Source organism: Colossoma macropomum, unplaced genomic scaffold, assembly GCF_904425465.1.
Source record: "Colossoma macropomum unplaced genomic scaffold, Colossoma_macropomum, whole genome shotgun sequence".
Lineage (NCBI taxonomy): Eukaryota > Metazoa > Chordata > Actinopteri > Characiformes > Serrasalmidae > Colossoma > Colossoma macropomum.
In genome coordinates, this window is record NW_023494795.1 from 40,176,703 (window position 1) to 40,193,088 (window position 16,386).

A 16,386-nucleotide genomic window follows, 5' to 3' on the forward strand; every position below is an offset into this window, starting at 1 on the left:
GTGAACTTACCCAGCTTGTTGGCTTAGCTAGTTAGTTAGTTAGCTAACGTTATTCTATTAGCGTTACTAACGGCAGTCAGCAATATGTTTTAATAGCCATGGCCAGTACAAGGGCACAACGGAGCACACAGTTACAGAAACAAGATGGAAAAATGCTTTTATCCAGTACTAAGTTAGCTAGATAGCTAGTTGCCAGTGAGCCATAGTTAAGATACTTGACTAGATTAGTAACTAACTAACCTAAGTACAGTCATAGACAGTATTTGTAACTGCCTTGATGCTTGTTTAGATAGAGCTACGTTACTCAACAGCTTTTGTCTTTCCCAAGCCTGTATCGACTATGGAGTCATCCAGTGAATCTGAGATCTACAGCAGGTCGAGAGAGCATTGCTCTCGAGGGCGAGACGCACTAAGGCGTAAAACTAGTCGAGATATAGCCATGGACAGCGTAGGCATAGCAGAGAAAATTGACGCACTGGCAGACACGTTACAGGTAAGTCTTTGCGAAATGTGGACTTCAACTAGGAATGATAATTGTAGGAAATGGTAGCTGCAGAACAGGGAGTTATCAGCACATTCGTAGTAAAGAAAGATTCAATCTAAATTGTTTATTTCGTTAACGCAGGATACAAGCAGAAACCTAAATAAAGTGGATCAGATGCTGGGCCAGTACAGAGAACATACAGACGACCACGCTGATGCCATAGCAACAGTGAGTATTAACAGTCTGACATAGAACCTGAGTAGCATGGTTTTATTGTTTTACAGTTTCTGATTTCAGATAAATCTGCCCTTATGTGACGGTGCCCTCTTTCGTGTAGCTACAGGAAAGCTTGGAGGAGTCTATTCACCAGCTTCAGAGCCAGCGTCTCAAGCGGCCCACAAGAGGATGTAGCGCCTCATTCTCTACATTGCACAGTAGCCTGGAAGATGGCAACAATTTTGGTACTGAATAAATTCTAATCTAGCTTCACATAGTGACCCTAATCTCATATTGGTTTAGATCTGTGCTATTTCTTAATACCTTCAGCTAAATTGAGGAGCTTCAGAATTTAGTAGTTTGTAACAACAAATGCGTTAATCAGATCTACTAATTGGATTGTATAGTTGTATGCAAAATTTTGAACACCTCTGGTTAAATGACGTATTGATTTTTTTTAAGTGAAAAAATGTCAACACATCCTCTGCAGGGAACAAACTTAAATATTACATTTTTCTGTAAATTTAGTCCACAGTTTCTGTTTATTTGTCCATTTTAACATTTTGGAAAAGACAACGTAAATTATAAAATGTACCATAACCTTTCCATGTGCCACACTTTGTTTTATTCTTATCCCACTATGTTAAATTCAGAAAATAAAAAGTAACTGTGCATTAAAATGTGCAGAATTCTCTGTAAAGAATTCCTACTTAATTTCACTTAGGAAATCAGCAAAGCATGTGTGCCCAGGAGTGCCCAAACTTTACTTAGCAGAGTTTTTATGTGGCTAAAAGGTTAGCAAGCTTGCATCTCTTCTGTCTAGGTGGGCGGCCTCACAATCCCACATCTCCTTTGAAAGATTATAGGAGTCTGGAAATGAGCAACAGGAGATCTACAGTGCGCTTCAGAGACCCTTGCCAGACAGAGGAACAGGTTAGATTATGCCACTCCCGGTTCTGGAGTACCCTATTTAGTAAATTGTAATATGGAACTAAAAAACAACCAGTGTGTATATAAGCACAGAGCTTGTGTTCTTCTTTTAGATTTGTTTTGATAGCACAGTTTAGTTGTAGCTAAATACCTCATTTACTGAACACTTTGACTTTATTTATAACCTCTTAGTGGCTTTCCGTAATAACATTTTTGAAAGATAACCATACTAAGGCTGGTATAATTTTTTTTAAAGCTAACCATATATAATAACTATAGATATTAATATTTTTGTAATTAATTATATATATATAGGAAAAAAAGATGCCAGCATTTGCTAAGTGGTGTGTTTGCACAAAAACTTGAAAATAAGCTTTGATTACTTGTTGGTGAGCAGTTTTTCTTTAGTCAGCATGGCAGAATGGTCTTACGCATAATTTTATATGTAACATAATCTCACAATACAGCAGACTAAATGCACTTTATTGTTTTTCTTCATGATTTCTAGATCCACTCACTGCATCAGGCCTTTAGAGACCTGCGCAGTGACCAGCTCCAGTTAGGGCATGAGATAGATCAAGAGATCCTTAAAAGGAACAGGTCAGCTTCCATACTTATTCTCTGTGGTTTAAAGTGTCATAATGCCTTTCTTGCTTTTTTGTTTTTTTTTTCCTGCCAAAGGTGTTAGTTTAATAGTTATCTGGACATCCCTAATGCATTCTTTATGTATATATCTGTAGGCAAATGTGTTTGCTTATTTAACTTGAAAATGTATTGCACCTTTGAAAGGTCAGATATTGAGACCAGAAAAACATTAGTAGACCTAACAAAGCAAATACAGGAATCTCCGATGGAGGAAGCGGTGAGTGTAAATGACATTTAATGACTCTTCTTTTTTCTGTATACCAATATAAAATCTTATTGAAATGAAAAAAATCAGAGTGTGTCTCACTATACCATTTTATATCATTGTACGTTTTAAGTCTGACCTTTTAATTAACTGTGCACATTGTCTAACCAGTTCACATCACCTGACAGTTCCATATTCATTTGGCTGGCTTGGTACTTGAGCTTGTTTACTGAAATCTTTGGGTTCGTTTTACTGTCTTGATTAGATCATGTGGTTTTATATGCTGGTTAGCAGAAGTATAGTGGACTGAACACTGTCATCCAGTCCTGTAATTTAATTGCCATGGTGATAAAGGTCCTTATGTTGCTCTTACTCCTATGTTATATTACCTGACTTAGGTGTCCTTTCGAGTGGAGAAACGACTGCAGAAGATTGAGAGTGAGATTCTGTCTCAGCAACAGATGGTCTCAGAGAGGCATTGCAAAGACCAGCGAGGCAACGTGTCTAGTGAATTACAGGAGGTAAAAGATAAATGTCTGAATGCACGGAGTTACCTATTTATTAGGTACACCTACTGTGCACCTACACTTCTTTGCCATTTTATCAGGTGCACCTACTATTTTACTGCATTTTATGGGTGTACAGTGACTACCTTTAGCTACCTGTTGCTATGCACAATTTGTTAGCCCTTCTCTACCCTGCCCATCAACGAAAAGGTGGAAAAATTGGTGGTCCCAATCCAACCAGTGATATTAACCTGGTAGAAACATGTTAATGTGTGTTGCACTGATAAACAACCACATTTCCAACAAAGTTGGGACAAAAACAAAGTTCAATGATATGCAAATAATTTAAACTCTATATTTCATTGATAATAGTACAGAGACAACAAATCAAATGTTGAAACTGACAAATTTGATTGGTTTTTGAAAAAATATTTGCCCATTTTGAATTTAATGCCAACAACATGTTCCAGAAAAGTTGGGACAGGGGCATGTTTACCACTATGTTTTATCACCTCTTCTTTTAACAACACTGTGTAAGTGTTTGGGAACTGAGGAGACAAACTGCTGTGAAATGTTTTCCCATTCTGGTTTGATATAGGATTTCACCTCCTCAACAGTTTGGGGCCTCCTTTGTTGTATTTTTCATTTCATAATGCACCAGATGTTTTCAGTGGTGACAGGTCTGGACTGCAGACAGGCCAGTTTAGCGACCGGACTCTCTTAATGTGGAGCAATGCTGTTGTAATACATGCAGAATGTGATTTGGCATTGTCTTGCTGAAATAATCAAGGCCTTCCCTGAGAAAGTCATTGTCTGAATGGCAGCATATACAATCATGAGTACTGGCTTTTGAACTGTGTGCTGATAACAAGCTGAGTGGTCTTTAGAATTTCAAATGTTGATTTGTCGGACCACAGGACACTTTTCCACTTCCCCTCAGTCCATTTTAAATGAGCTTGGGCCCAGAGAAGATGGTGCCGTTTCTGGATCCTGTTTATATATGGTTTCTTCTTTGTGTTTAAAAGTTTTAATTAGCATTCGTGGATGCAGCGCCGAACTGTTTTCACAGACAGTGTTTTTCAGAAGTGTTTCTGAGCCCATGCAGCGATTTCCACTACAGAATCATGTCTGTTTTTAATGCAGTGCTGCCTGAGAGCCCAAAGATCACAGCCAGCAGATACTGGTTTTTGGCCTTGCCTTTTGGATACAGAGATTTCTCCAGATTCTCTGAATCTTTTAATGATATGTACCGTAAATGAGGAAAAACAAAAGTTCTTTCCAATTTATGTTGAGAAACATTCTTGAATTGTTGCACTATTTAATTGTGCAGTCTTTCACAGAGTGGTGAACCCCTCCTCATCTTTACTTCTGAAAGACTCAGCCTCTCTGGGATGCTCTTTTTCTACCCAGTGATGTTACTGACCTGTTGCCAATCAACCACCAGGTGTTTTTTTTCAGCATTACACAACTTTACCAACCTTTTGTTGCCCCGTCTCAACTTTTTTGGAATGTGTTGCTGGCATCAAATTCAAAATGGGCATACAATAAAATTTCTCAGTTTCAACATTTGATATGTTGTCTTTCAAGCATTTTCAGTGAAATATAGGGTTTAAATGATTTGCACAACATTGCATTTTGTTTTTATTTACATTTTGCACAACGTCCCAACTTTTTTGGAAATGGGGTTCTAAGTCTATCAGGCACAGCAGGGTTTTTTCTAAGCTCTGAGTACAGTTATACAGAGTTACTGCCCACTTTATTAGACATAACTACTTTGTTGGTGCTCCTTGTTGGTTTAATGGTGTAAAGTATAGCTCATCTTTTTTCCATGCCTAATTTGTGTTAGTGATGCTTTAGCACTTCAGCTAAAGCATGGTCAGCTTGGTCAACAGGACCATTGTTAGCTTAAAAGTTTTTGATTGGCAGACTATTCTCAACCCAGTAGTGACACTGAGATGTATAAAATCCCCAGCAACGCTGCTGTGTCTGATACTCCAGCCAGGACTTGTGCAAGCAGAGCGCATGCTGACATGCTATATTAGGGCTACTGTTTTGCTGAGGATGGTTCACTGCCCAAATAATATTCATTCATGAGACCTTTGCATTTAACCCATCCATACAGTGAAACACCCACATACGTGCACACTAGTGAACACACACACTAGGGGCAGTGAGCGCACTTGCCCAGAGCGGTGGGCAACCCTATCCACGGTGCCCGGGGAGCAACTGGGGGTTAGGTGCCTTGCTCAAGGGCACTTCAGTCACGTACTGTCAGCTGAGGGGATTGAGCCGGCGACCTTCCGGTCACAAGGTTGGTTCCCTAACCTCCAGCCCACGACTGCCCCCTGTCTTTTCAAGTGGTGTTTTAAAGATTTATATCTGGTCAGTGATCTGGTCCCCCATATCTGGTCAGTGGTAGCGCTTTGGTGATCCCTTTCTGTTGATTGACAGATTAGAGGCCGGCTGACAAATTTTATGCAACTGCAAAACTACTAGTCAGTAATTGCATGTCTACAACGTGCACCTCTATGGCTGGTGAACATGCTGGTATGACAAAGGACTGTAGGTATAAGGTATGTGTACCTAATAAACTGGAAACTCAGCAACTGTTTCATCAAATGTACTAAAATATATTATTACAGATAAACATTTGTATTAATTGAACTAAATGAAAGACGAAAACTAAATTTCAGCACTGTTCTTGACAAGCCCTTTCAGTGTCTTGATAGCCAGTAGGGGCCAGTATGTAGCTGTAATACTCATTTGAGGAAACCCTTATATCTGAAAGAGAGATTGTGAATTGTTGGGAATTTGCAGTCTTTAAACTTTAGCGCTCTAGTAAAAGACTACGTACCTCAGACATAAAAAATAATGCATTTTTTCTAACATTAAGGGAACAAGAGAAGCATATTACAGAGTTAAGTGAAAAAAGCTCTGATGTTTTGAAATGAATGTTTTAATACTAAAGGAAGAAATGCTGGCTTATATAATGTATAATATATATATATTTCCAAGCATTTTTATGACTTATTTATTGTATTACAGAAAAGTAGAACATTTTGGCGATACTAGGGCTGCTGTACTAATTGGTCCACAGTAGCCTTGGGGCGATAAACGATATTATCAAATATTGTGATAATTTCAACCAGTGGCGATATTAAGTAAATTATCGTCTTATTTTTTATCATGTACTGGTGACTTTTTTTCTTTTTTTTTCTTTTGTTGGTCTATGTATTTAAGCTATAACAGAAAAGACGGCATTTAAGTATAGACCATGCAAACATAACTAATTAACTACAAATATACGTTTTTAAAACGCCACTTGATAAAGATTAGAAAGTAGTCATTTCAGTCTGGCAAAGAATGCTGGGTATATGCACTCCGCTACGTGACCTTCTCCCCAGTCTGTGTAGAATACCGATCATCACCAAGGGGGCTCCAAGCTGCCAAACCGTAAGTACTTCAGCAAAACAGCGGTGCATGAGATGTATAATGTTAACTGTGTATAGAACAATCTAGGTTGTTAAAGACTATAATCATAATAATATTAATAATTATTATTATTATTTCTTCTAACATAACTGTTTTTTCCAGAATTAAGATTCACTGCTATAATTCTCCTTTGCTGTTCCACTGAGATGCAGCAGTTCACTTACATAGGCTGCAATAAAATGATCACGTGACTGAAAGGCTCACTCACTCATTCGTAAATTAATTTTTAACACGATAATATCGTTTATCGCGATAATTCTGGAGACGATAATCGTTTGTCTGAATTTACGTTATCGCCCAAGGATAGTCCACCGTTCCTATGTTGGTTGGTGCATCCCTAAAACATTATAAGATTGAGAAGAATGTGACTGCACTCATCTTCCCATGTCTAATGTGGTGCTTTTGTAGCTGGTGTTCGTCTGCTTGTACATAGGCTGTACCTGCTTATAAAAATGTTTGTCATGTAGCCTGTGAGAGAGAGGTTAGTCTTTACTTTTCTCAGTGGTTGTATTCTATTGGTCACGCTTCCTATGAATCCTGTATTCATTATGCGTTATAAATGCATTTATAAAATGTTATATGGGATACATAACACCTTGTAATACTGGCCATAAGCTTTTATAATTGCTAATATGGGTATAATTACATGCATAAGACTTTGTCAAGCAAGAGTATAAGACCTCATGAAGTCAGTTTTCAAAATGCATTATAATATCTGTTCCTAAGAACATTGTACATTTATTATTATTTATTATTTTTAAGTGTCTTTAAAATGTGAAAGAATATTTACTTTAGAATCTGAGATGATTACCCAGTTAACATTCATTTGGAATATAAAGTCATATACTCTTGTTTTATGAAGCGTTATTCATATAACTGCTTGCTTAACTCTTTATAAAACAAGAGTATATGATTTTATATTCCAGGTAAGCCTTAATATTGGCAGGTTTCAGAACGCATTATTACTAGTACTATAACACACTATAGCATACATGTTATGTTTTAGGATCTAGTATATGTTCTACAGACCCTGGTGTGTAAATGGTAGCTACATAAAGGCATTTATGTAAATAATTATATGAGCTTATGGCTGGCATTATAAGGTATTGTGTATACCATAATAGGACCTCATAAATGCATTTATAAAGCATTATGAGTACAGGATTCATAGGAAGAGTTACTGCAACGCTTTTCATTGATCACTTTTTATTTACTTTTTATTGATGCCATTTTGTCCTGTGTTTTAGTCAGACCTTTTTTCTGGTGTACACGTTGTATTGTTTCTACTTTCAGTTTCTGTGTCTTTCTGGTCTTGCAGGCTTTGAAAAGGCGTGATGCCCAGAATCACCCAAGTGAGGACAGCTACAGAAATAGATTTCTGACATCTGAGAGTGAGATTTGCAAGGTATACGTCTGGCAATTAAATGTGCTTGAAGAGTGCAGGTGAACAAATCAAGTAGTATGTGTTGATGAGAGCAGCTGTCTGTACCAAGAGCTGTAAGACATGCAACATTTTTACAATGCTGTGAAATTTGTTAGGCATTTGTTAGTATTTTAACCTGATTATGTAATCAGGTTACTGATCTTGGTTTATTAAACCTATTTATGTCTCTTCAGTTGGAGCAGGAGTTGAAGAGTGCAAGGAAACAATTGGACCGCTCTGAGAGTGGACGAGGTGCTCTTTTTCAACAGGTGAATCACTTCTCCATTTCTCTGTTCTAATGTTTTTGTAGTTTGCTGTCTCATTTTGATATGCGGTAAAATCTTTGCACATAGGGCATCACTCATGATTAAGAAGTGGAGAAGCACAGGAAAGTGCACAGATCTCTGTTTGTGCCAGCAAAATATTCAAAATTAATATTTTGTGGGTTTAGGTAGCAGTCTGTGTTAGTAGTTTTGTTCAGTTCACTCATTTCATCTTGTCAGTGGGAAACTTGACTTACAGTAAAGGTGCAAACAAAATGGAAAACATACAACATTTACTAAAATGTCTCCTATTGCACACAATAGAAAGAAACGATAGAACAACTAGGGTTTCCAATATAAACAAATTATACTAAATTTACATGTTCAAATTTAGTAAATTTATTGCGCAGGGAACAAAAGATTTCTTACTCCTTTTGCACATGAGCCAAGATTCTCTAAATCTCCAACCTGAAGAAAGTGTTACAAACTTACAGTGAGGGGGTGTCTAGTACAGTCTAATATAGGCCTTTCCTTTTGGAGAATCTGCTGGTCATGGTGGGGGGGGGGTCTGTTGGACATCTATCACAAAGCCAGGTGCCTTCACAATATGGCTTAGGTGATTTTTATCCCTGATGTTAAAATTACAATAGCAGGTTATAATAGAGAAACTCGGAACAGATCGGATAAAAGACTTATAAAACAAGGACATCATTTTACTATCTACATTAAGAGCTTTTAACTTACTCATGAAGTATAATCGTTTCCCTTCTTGCACACAGCCTCAGAATTAGCATTAAAGTTCAATGTTCCATTGTTCCAAGGTATCTATACTGTTCAGCAAATTCAGTGCCCGTCCCTTTAATGAAAGTCTAGAATAGTGAATGGGATGGGTTTACCCTAATGTCCTGAGATCTGCCTGTTAAAAATCTATGATCCAGCCCACAAAATATACATCAAGATTAAAATTGGCAGTTTCCTAGCTAAAATATGTGGCTAGGTAGTATTAAACACAAATGAGAAGTCTAAAAATAAAAGCTTGGCATGCATTCCAGGACATTTTAGTTGGTTATACAGAAAGTCCAGTAATGTGATTTAAGGCATCCTTAATTCCCACCCCAGCCCTATATGCAAACTGCAATAGGTCTAGAGCCTCCCCCACCTTTTCCAGCAGTTCCCCTTTGACCAGCCTTTCAAATGACTTCATAACCAATGAAGTCAGTGGTCTGAAGTGGTTTTGCTCTTTAGGGGTTCCATTTTCAGCCACCGGGACAACAGTGGACTCCATAACTTTGGAACCTTTCTCTGCCCCAGAGACACCCTACATATATATGGAAACACCTCACAGAGCTATTCTGAGCAGTACCTCATTACTCTTCCTGTAATTCCTTCCAGCCCTGGACTCTTATTTATCTTTTCTCAAACTCTTCCTTGACATCATGAGCAGCAAACAACTGATTTGGCTTTGTGGGGGGATAAACTCTTTGCTTATGTCCCTGAGTTCATCTGCAGAGTCATGAGTATCAATTTGTAAATAAAAACTACTTAGCGCTTTGGCTAGTTCTTTATTGCTCTCAAGCCTGAATCCTAATTGGCTTATTTAATTTTAAGTTGGCCTGTCATTTTCTTTTTTCCATCCTACACTGCCTTTAAATTGTTGCTGCATCACTTTTCCTCTGGCCTGTTTTTGTATTGTAACTTGGCCTTCTTAATCTCAGCTCTGACCTCCCTTCTTAACAAACATGGAACATCAGGGGAAAGGGACTGCAGTCTTTGAATCACTCGATGATGTCTACAGCAATTTTTATGTTTGCTTTTAAGTGTATATACACTATAGTCATAAATAACTGAGAGAGCTCCCTAGGAGAATAAAAGGAATGGACAGAGACAGACAGCAGTTCAGTGTTAGCTTTGAGATTTCCCCATAGCTTCAGTGACCTTGTCTCTTCTGACAGGCGCTCCAAAACCATTGATTATCAGATCCGAATTGGTATCTTTGGTCATGGCTCGCATCATCCCATTGCATTAGGAACTGCCTTGAATATTATCTGGCCAAGTGGCTTGGTTGTGGTTGGAAGCCTTGGACGCAATAGAGATGAAAAGTCCACAATATGACCACGTAGAGTATCTCCTTTATGACTGCTTGCTTAAACCAATCCTAAATTATTCAATATACACAACAAACATGATGAAAACAAATATGATAAACAGCTTTGGACGCCAAACACATATATACAAACACACCTGCTGCCAGTCAAGAGCAGCAGCTACAAGAGCAGCGCCTCCTCCTATCATGATCTGTTGTGCATATCATGTATCTTGTGTCAAATTTTTTGTCAATTTTGGTACATTTATCATTTAGTGTTCTTTGTTTTCCTTTTCTTGTGTCTTGTGTTTTTTTTTTTATTTTTTTTATTTTATTATTATTTTAACATTTCTCTACAGATGGAGGACATGCAAGCACAACTCTTAAGGTCTGAGAGAGAGCGTGCACAACTGCAAAGGGAGATCTCACTGCTCCGCTTCCAGCACAGGAGTGTAACAGAGCTGCAGGAAAGGGCTGCAGAGGAGGGCCTAAGACAAGGTAAAGCATGTAATGCTTAAGTGATAGGTGTGGGATAAAAAATTGATTCCGTATAATATTGTGATAATTTGGATTTACAAGCAGTATTGGTGCACTACGGCCCAAGTAACGATTTTTAAAAAATTAAATATGAATACTATTAATATTTACTAAGCACAATTTTAGAGTAATAGATTAATTAGATGCACTTCCCCAAGATGGTGCTCTTTTTTCTAGCGAGACCAAGGTTTCAGATAGTTTAATGTAACATGCTAGACCTGCAGTAGAGCTGAACGATTAATTGTTTTTGTACTGAAATTGCAGTATGAAAAACAGAAATTTTCAAATTGCAGGAGATGCAATTTTAATTAAATCTGTTCACTGAAAAACACAAAGCTCCTGAACTGGCACGTTACATTTAATGTTCAAGTCCAAAACAAATGGATGTGATGGTGGATAAAAAGGCCTGAAGCATAATTTATTAAAAGAAATATCCCATTTAAATTGCAATGGCAATATTGGTCAGAAAAATCAGTTAGATATTTTCCCCAAATTGTTCAGCGTCATTTTGCACAAAAATGAACAAGTTTTTGTTTTGGAGAAATAAATTGCAGTCAGAGGCAACAAATTGCAATACATCACAGAATGTCACATTGCTGTACTTACCATATTGTAATTCCTTAAATATAACTACAGAGTCACGTTTTGTGATAATTATATTTCATGGGGCTTGTAGCAATTTTGTAGGTGGCCAGAAATTTAATGTGTAATGCTTTAGAGTATTAATTTGCTCAGTTACAGGTTATATATTTTTTTCTTTTTCTAACTATAAATATCAAGTGATGGGGTTCAGTGCTGCTGCTAGATCAACTTTGATTAGACACTTTATTAATTAGGCGCTTAATATTCAGCCAGCAGGGGTTCTGTCATCAGAAACTTGCCATTGACCAAAAGCTATAGGATGCTAAAGCAAACTTTCTTACATTGCCCATATTAATTACCGTCTTCTGAGGAAGCAATGGTGGAGAATCAAAAGATGAATTTTATTTAGGTGAATATTAGTTGTAAAAAACAGCAAAATGTTCAGGAAACAAAAATAATTGATTTTTAATTAATATTTAGTTCCCAGTAGTTACTGATTTAATCTTATGCGGATCACACACTGCACCACAAATAGGAGAGTCGTATTTTCCCCCGTTCAAGCAGGAACTCCACTATGACAACATTACCAGTAAAGTTACCAATAAAATACTTCTGCACAACTCCTCTCACTACACTCAGCTACCGTTTTAAATTTCTGTAGATAAGCGGCTGCCTAAAATGAACAGGCAAGATAATACGTAACATTCTCTATAAAAAGAACTGATGGCATTAGCTTAGTTACGTTTAAGTAGAGCCAGTGAAGCATGTGGACCAACTGCGGGGTTTATGCCGATAGTGTTGATCAATTTGATGAGTGTAAATTACTTTTCTGAACTGCAAGTAATTAAACATTTTCATGCTTGTTGACATAACATGAATACAGTAAAACATTGTACAGATGATTTCTGATTAGGAACCATGCCGTACCAGTGCTGCCTGGTGGAAAATGTGTTATGTAGTCAGTCACAGCATGTTTTTTGGAACTGTTGAATGTGCTAGGAGGAAAGCATAGAACTGCTCAGGTCTTTATGTATGACAAACTCCCTTCCTTTCTAATAATTAGCATCACTGTATAAATGCAGATTAATCAAGCCACCTGTCCAACTTTGTTTAAAGCATAGTGGCGTAAACACTTGTAAAGTGTTGTCTTTGCCAGTTTCAGAGATTGTGGCACTAATAAGCACTTGTAAAGCATGTCATAGCCATTTGACCCACAATTGTATATTTCTCATAGGAGGAAAAGTGCTGGAAAGGGAGCTTGAGGACCTAAGAGTGCAGTTGTGCCAAAACAGTAGCTTCAACGAGACACAGGAGCTCAAGAGAACTGTGGAGCGCAAAGAGAATGAGAAAAAACAGCTGGCCTTGCAGATTGAGGTACGTGTGCACGTAAGCAGGTTACCTCTGTTATGTTTTCTCAGTTGTTCTTAGATGTGAAAGTTCAAAAGAACATAGATGCTCTTTCAAATGATCTGTGTTTATCTGGGTTTGGAATACTCAGAAAAGTGCAATAGAGAGTTTTGGGAAAGTGAATTACAAAAATCCTGATTATCTTAGAATTAAAACATACCTGATGATCAAAACGCTACATGTAAGTCCTATTATGGAGAACTTTTTCTAACTGAGGTACTTGGCAGGTGTATTTATCATGGATATTTACATCACCATCAAAACTCTTTTTAAAATATGAAGCATTTTACTCATTTTGTGTACATTTCTTCAGGGGTTTGCCACTCCTATACATAAATAGAACTGGTTGATACAGGGGTGTCAAACTTGGATTCTTCCAGACCGCAGGGGTGTACTTACTTTTTCCACATAGTGTAATAGTATTTCTGTTTATTTTAATTATTTAAATGATGACAAAAATAATTTTAGGTGTTACTTGTTAAATTATATCACCACATTTCATGGGGCGTACTTCTTCTCATGACTGTAAACAACATTATTTGCTGTTTAATGGGCCAAATCGCCATAATAAAATTTTCAAATTTTCACTTCTAGACATGTCCGTTAACCTTTGTCATCTTCATTTGGGTAAAAGTTGGGCCTTATGAGCAGACACATGCTTTATGGGGAAAGGTGTGGTTGGATGAGTTAAAGTTATTTTGATGTGCCCAAAGTCTCTTCTTGTTTTGTTTGCTGTATGTGCACTAGTCTGCATTTCCATTTTACCTTGTGCTGATACGCAAAATCAAAATGCTTTTTAAGGCCCAGTAAATCTGTTTAAATTGTATTGTCTTGCCGAAATTTAGCAAAGTCTCATGTGTTGTGTTGTGCATCACTGCAGTTTAGTTAAAGTATGTATTCGTTATTTATATTGCTCTTGTGTAAATGTTGTGCATACAGTCGACCAGAGGAAGATAAGAGTCTTAGTTTGTCTCAAGGTTTCTTCCTCTTGATCTTACAGAATTTTTCCTTGCCATTGTTGCCCTTGGCTTGCTCACTTGGGGCGTAGACCCATATTTCTACAAAGCTGCTTTGTACTTTGCTGTTGAACATCACTATACAAATAATTTTAATTGCATTGAATTGCATCTGCAGTTTCACCAGAGATTTTTTTTAGACACACAGAGCAGCTCTGGTTTAACAAACACCTACTACACTGTCATGGTCTGATCACGTAAAACGGTCCCTCTTCTGAGCAGACAGGAGACGCAACACAAACTGGTAAACAAACAGACACTGCCAACGACTGTGCAGGAGAGGTCCCAGAACTTTTTCCTCTTTCAAAAAAGATGAAAACTCACATCTCATCCTTCTTGGAGGAGGAAATGCAGCATCGCCAAAATGCATATATGTTTGCCAGTGCAAGTTCTGTGTACGTGAAGTAAAAGGTTCAAAAGCATTGTAAACATACCCTGCATAGAAACACAGTTTGACACCCAGCTTGGCTAGACTGATAAGAAACTAGTCAAGTAATATTCAGAGTTAGGCTTTGAATTAAAACTGGGAAAATATAAAGTGATATGCTACCTGAATGTCTGTTTAAAGCTCCACATGTCTGCATGTAGGCTGGAGGTGTGTTGTGTTTAATTGTTAGCTTAATGCTAATTTAACCATGGAAAAGCCATTGTTAGAATTTAAAGCATTTAAAGACACAAACTAATTCAGTTTTGAAAAGTGTGATTTTTGGCCTTCTTCTGTTATGCATGTCTTAAGCTATGTAACTGTCTTATTTTGAGCTGAAAAAGATGGCATTTAAAAGGCAGCATGTGTTGCTCTAAAATGTGTTCTATGTTAATGGTGCTATTACAGATATGCAAGTTACCCATTACACCCCCACATATCATGACAGATGCTGACTTTTAGACTTCATGCTAGAGTAACAATTAGGATAGTGCTTTTTTTCTTCGGCCCAGGTAACACAATGTCCAGTATTTCCTAAAACAATCTGAAATGTCGACTTATCAGACCACAATACATCCACAGTTTCCACTGTGGTTCAGTCCGTTTCAGATGAGCTTCAGGGTCAAAGATCACAGGCATTCAGCTGTTGTTTTTGGCCATTTTCCTTTACGCACGGAAATTTGTAGAAGGTGAAATACCTAAAATCCTTGTGATCGTTTATTATTTTTAAACTGTTGGATTATTTGCTGATACTTTTTCGGCAAAGTGGTGAGCCTCAACCCATCCTTGTTCATAAGGGACTAGGCCTTTCCTCGATGCTCCTTTTATACCTAAGCATGATTACGTCAACTGTTGAAGATGTTCTTTGAACATTTCATAATGTTCCTAACGATTTTCCTAATTTTCCTATCCCAACTTTTAAATGTGTAGCAGGCATCAGCTTAAGAATGAGTGTATATTTCAATCAATCAATCAGTCAACCTTTATTTATTAGTGTATATTTTATTTATGTATATTTACAAAAAAAGGTTAAGTTGATAATATAAAACATTACATTTGTTGTACTGCTTTTTTTCAAATACAGGTCAAAGTAGCTTTATAAATCACTGCTTTCTGTTTTGATGTGCATTTTACCTACTGTCCTAACTTTTTTACAACTTTGTCCCTCTCTACTATGAATGGATTCTACAAAATATACTGTAGTCCAAAATCATAAATTAAATAAAATCTGTTTAATGAATGTATATAGAATTAAAATACATCTTAAAGGCCCTGTCTACTCTGTTTCATGATTTTCTTCTTACTCTTATCTATAGTTTTTTGATGTTTTCACAATGAACTGACAGAGAAAGTGGATCAAACGAGTAGGACTGTTTAACACTGTCGCTCCACACTGCCTCTGGAGCCAGGTTGTTGCCTGGGAGACACCTCTGTCAATCATTTTGTGTTCTGACACGCCCACACAGTAATGAGCTGGCAGCAGCTTGGAGTTTAGGTGCTTTTTCGACAGCATATCTTTAACAGGGGCCTTAAAGACTTGAGTCAGCGAATCAAATGAAATTGTTCTTAACACTTCTAAATTGAATGAAAAACCCAATCAAAGATTCACACCTCTTGTGTAAGCGTTTGGACTTAGGGTGGTGACGGTATGTTTTTTTTTGTTTGTTTGTTTGTTTTTCTTCTTTTTCTGGTGAAAAAGCAATGTTTAGCAGTTTACCGCCAATGCCAACCAAAAAATGCTGTCATGGTGAAACTAAACACCATGTACATTCCTGTAACTTCCACCAGCAAAAATACCACAAAAAAATTGCGGTGATTACTGTAAAGGCATGTGTCCACTTGCACTTTTTCTTGCCGCGGTTCGCCACATGCAATGCCAGTTTTACACCAAACAACTTTTCAAGTGCTTTTCAATCATGAGAGTCTTGCTAAGTTCACTGGGCATGTAACAGTAATGTAAGGAAATGTGCAGAGGATCTTTCTGGTTTCTTATTTTGTTTGTTTTTATATGGTTTAGTTCATAGCACTCAATCCACAGTGCTGAATCGCTGCATGTTTTGTTGATGTGTAAATCTTTATGTTAAATAAGGTTACTGCACATTTTACAGGTTAATTAAAAAAATACTGTGTGATGATCTGCCAGAATGTACAGTTCTACAGTGAACTGGCCTGA

At 37.3% G+C, this 16,386-nt stretch overlaps 1 protein-coding gene across 6 annotated transcripts in view; it reads left to right on the forward strand.

Annotated features, from left to right (window-relative positions):
• Positions 1–16,386, forward strand: part of LOC118815972 (centrosomal protein of 128 kDa) — a 36,069-nt gene that overhangs the window by 428 nt on the left and 19,255 nt on the right. For 5 of the 6 annotated variants that reach the window (XM_036582433.1, XM_036582431.1, XM_036582434.1 and 2 more), the window contains exons 2-12: positions 329–493; positions 626–712; positions 822–945; positions 1,524–1,633; positions 2,139–2,230; positions 2,420–2,492; positions 2,879–3,001; positions 7,797–7,883; positions 8,096–8,170; positions 10,607–10,745; positions 12,601–12,740. In XM_036582433.1, the coding sequence (XP_036438326.1) occupies positions 341–493; positions 626–712; positions 822–945; positions 1,524–1,633; positions 2,139–2,230; positions 2,420–2,492; positions 2,879–3,001; positions 7,797–7,883; positions 8,096–8,170; positions 10,607–10,745; positions 12,601–12,740 (1,203 nt within the window). In that variant the 5' untranslated portion in view covers positions 329–340. The remainder of the gene's footprint in view (positions 1–328; positions 494–625; positions 713–821; positions 946–1,523; positions 1,634–2,138; positions 2,231–2,419; positions 2,493–2,878; positions 3,002–7,796; positions 7,884–8,095; positions 8,171–10,606; positions 10,746–12,600; positions 12,741–16,386) is intronic. The other variant, XM_036582437.1, reaches the window with a different exon arrangement.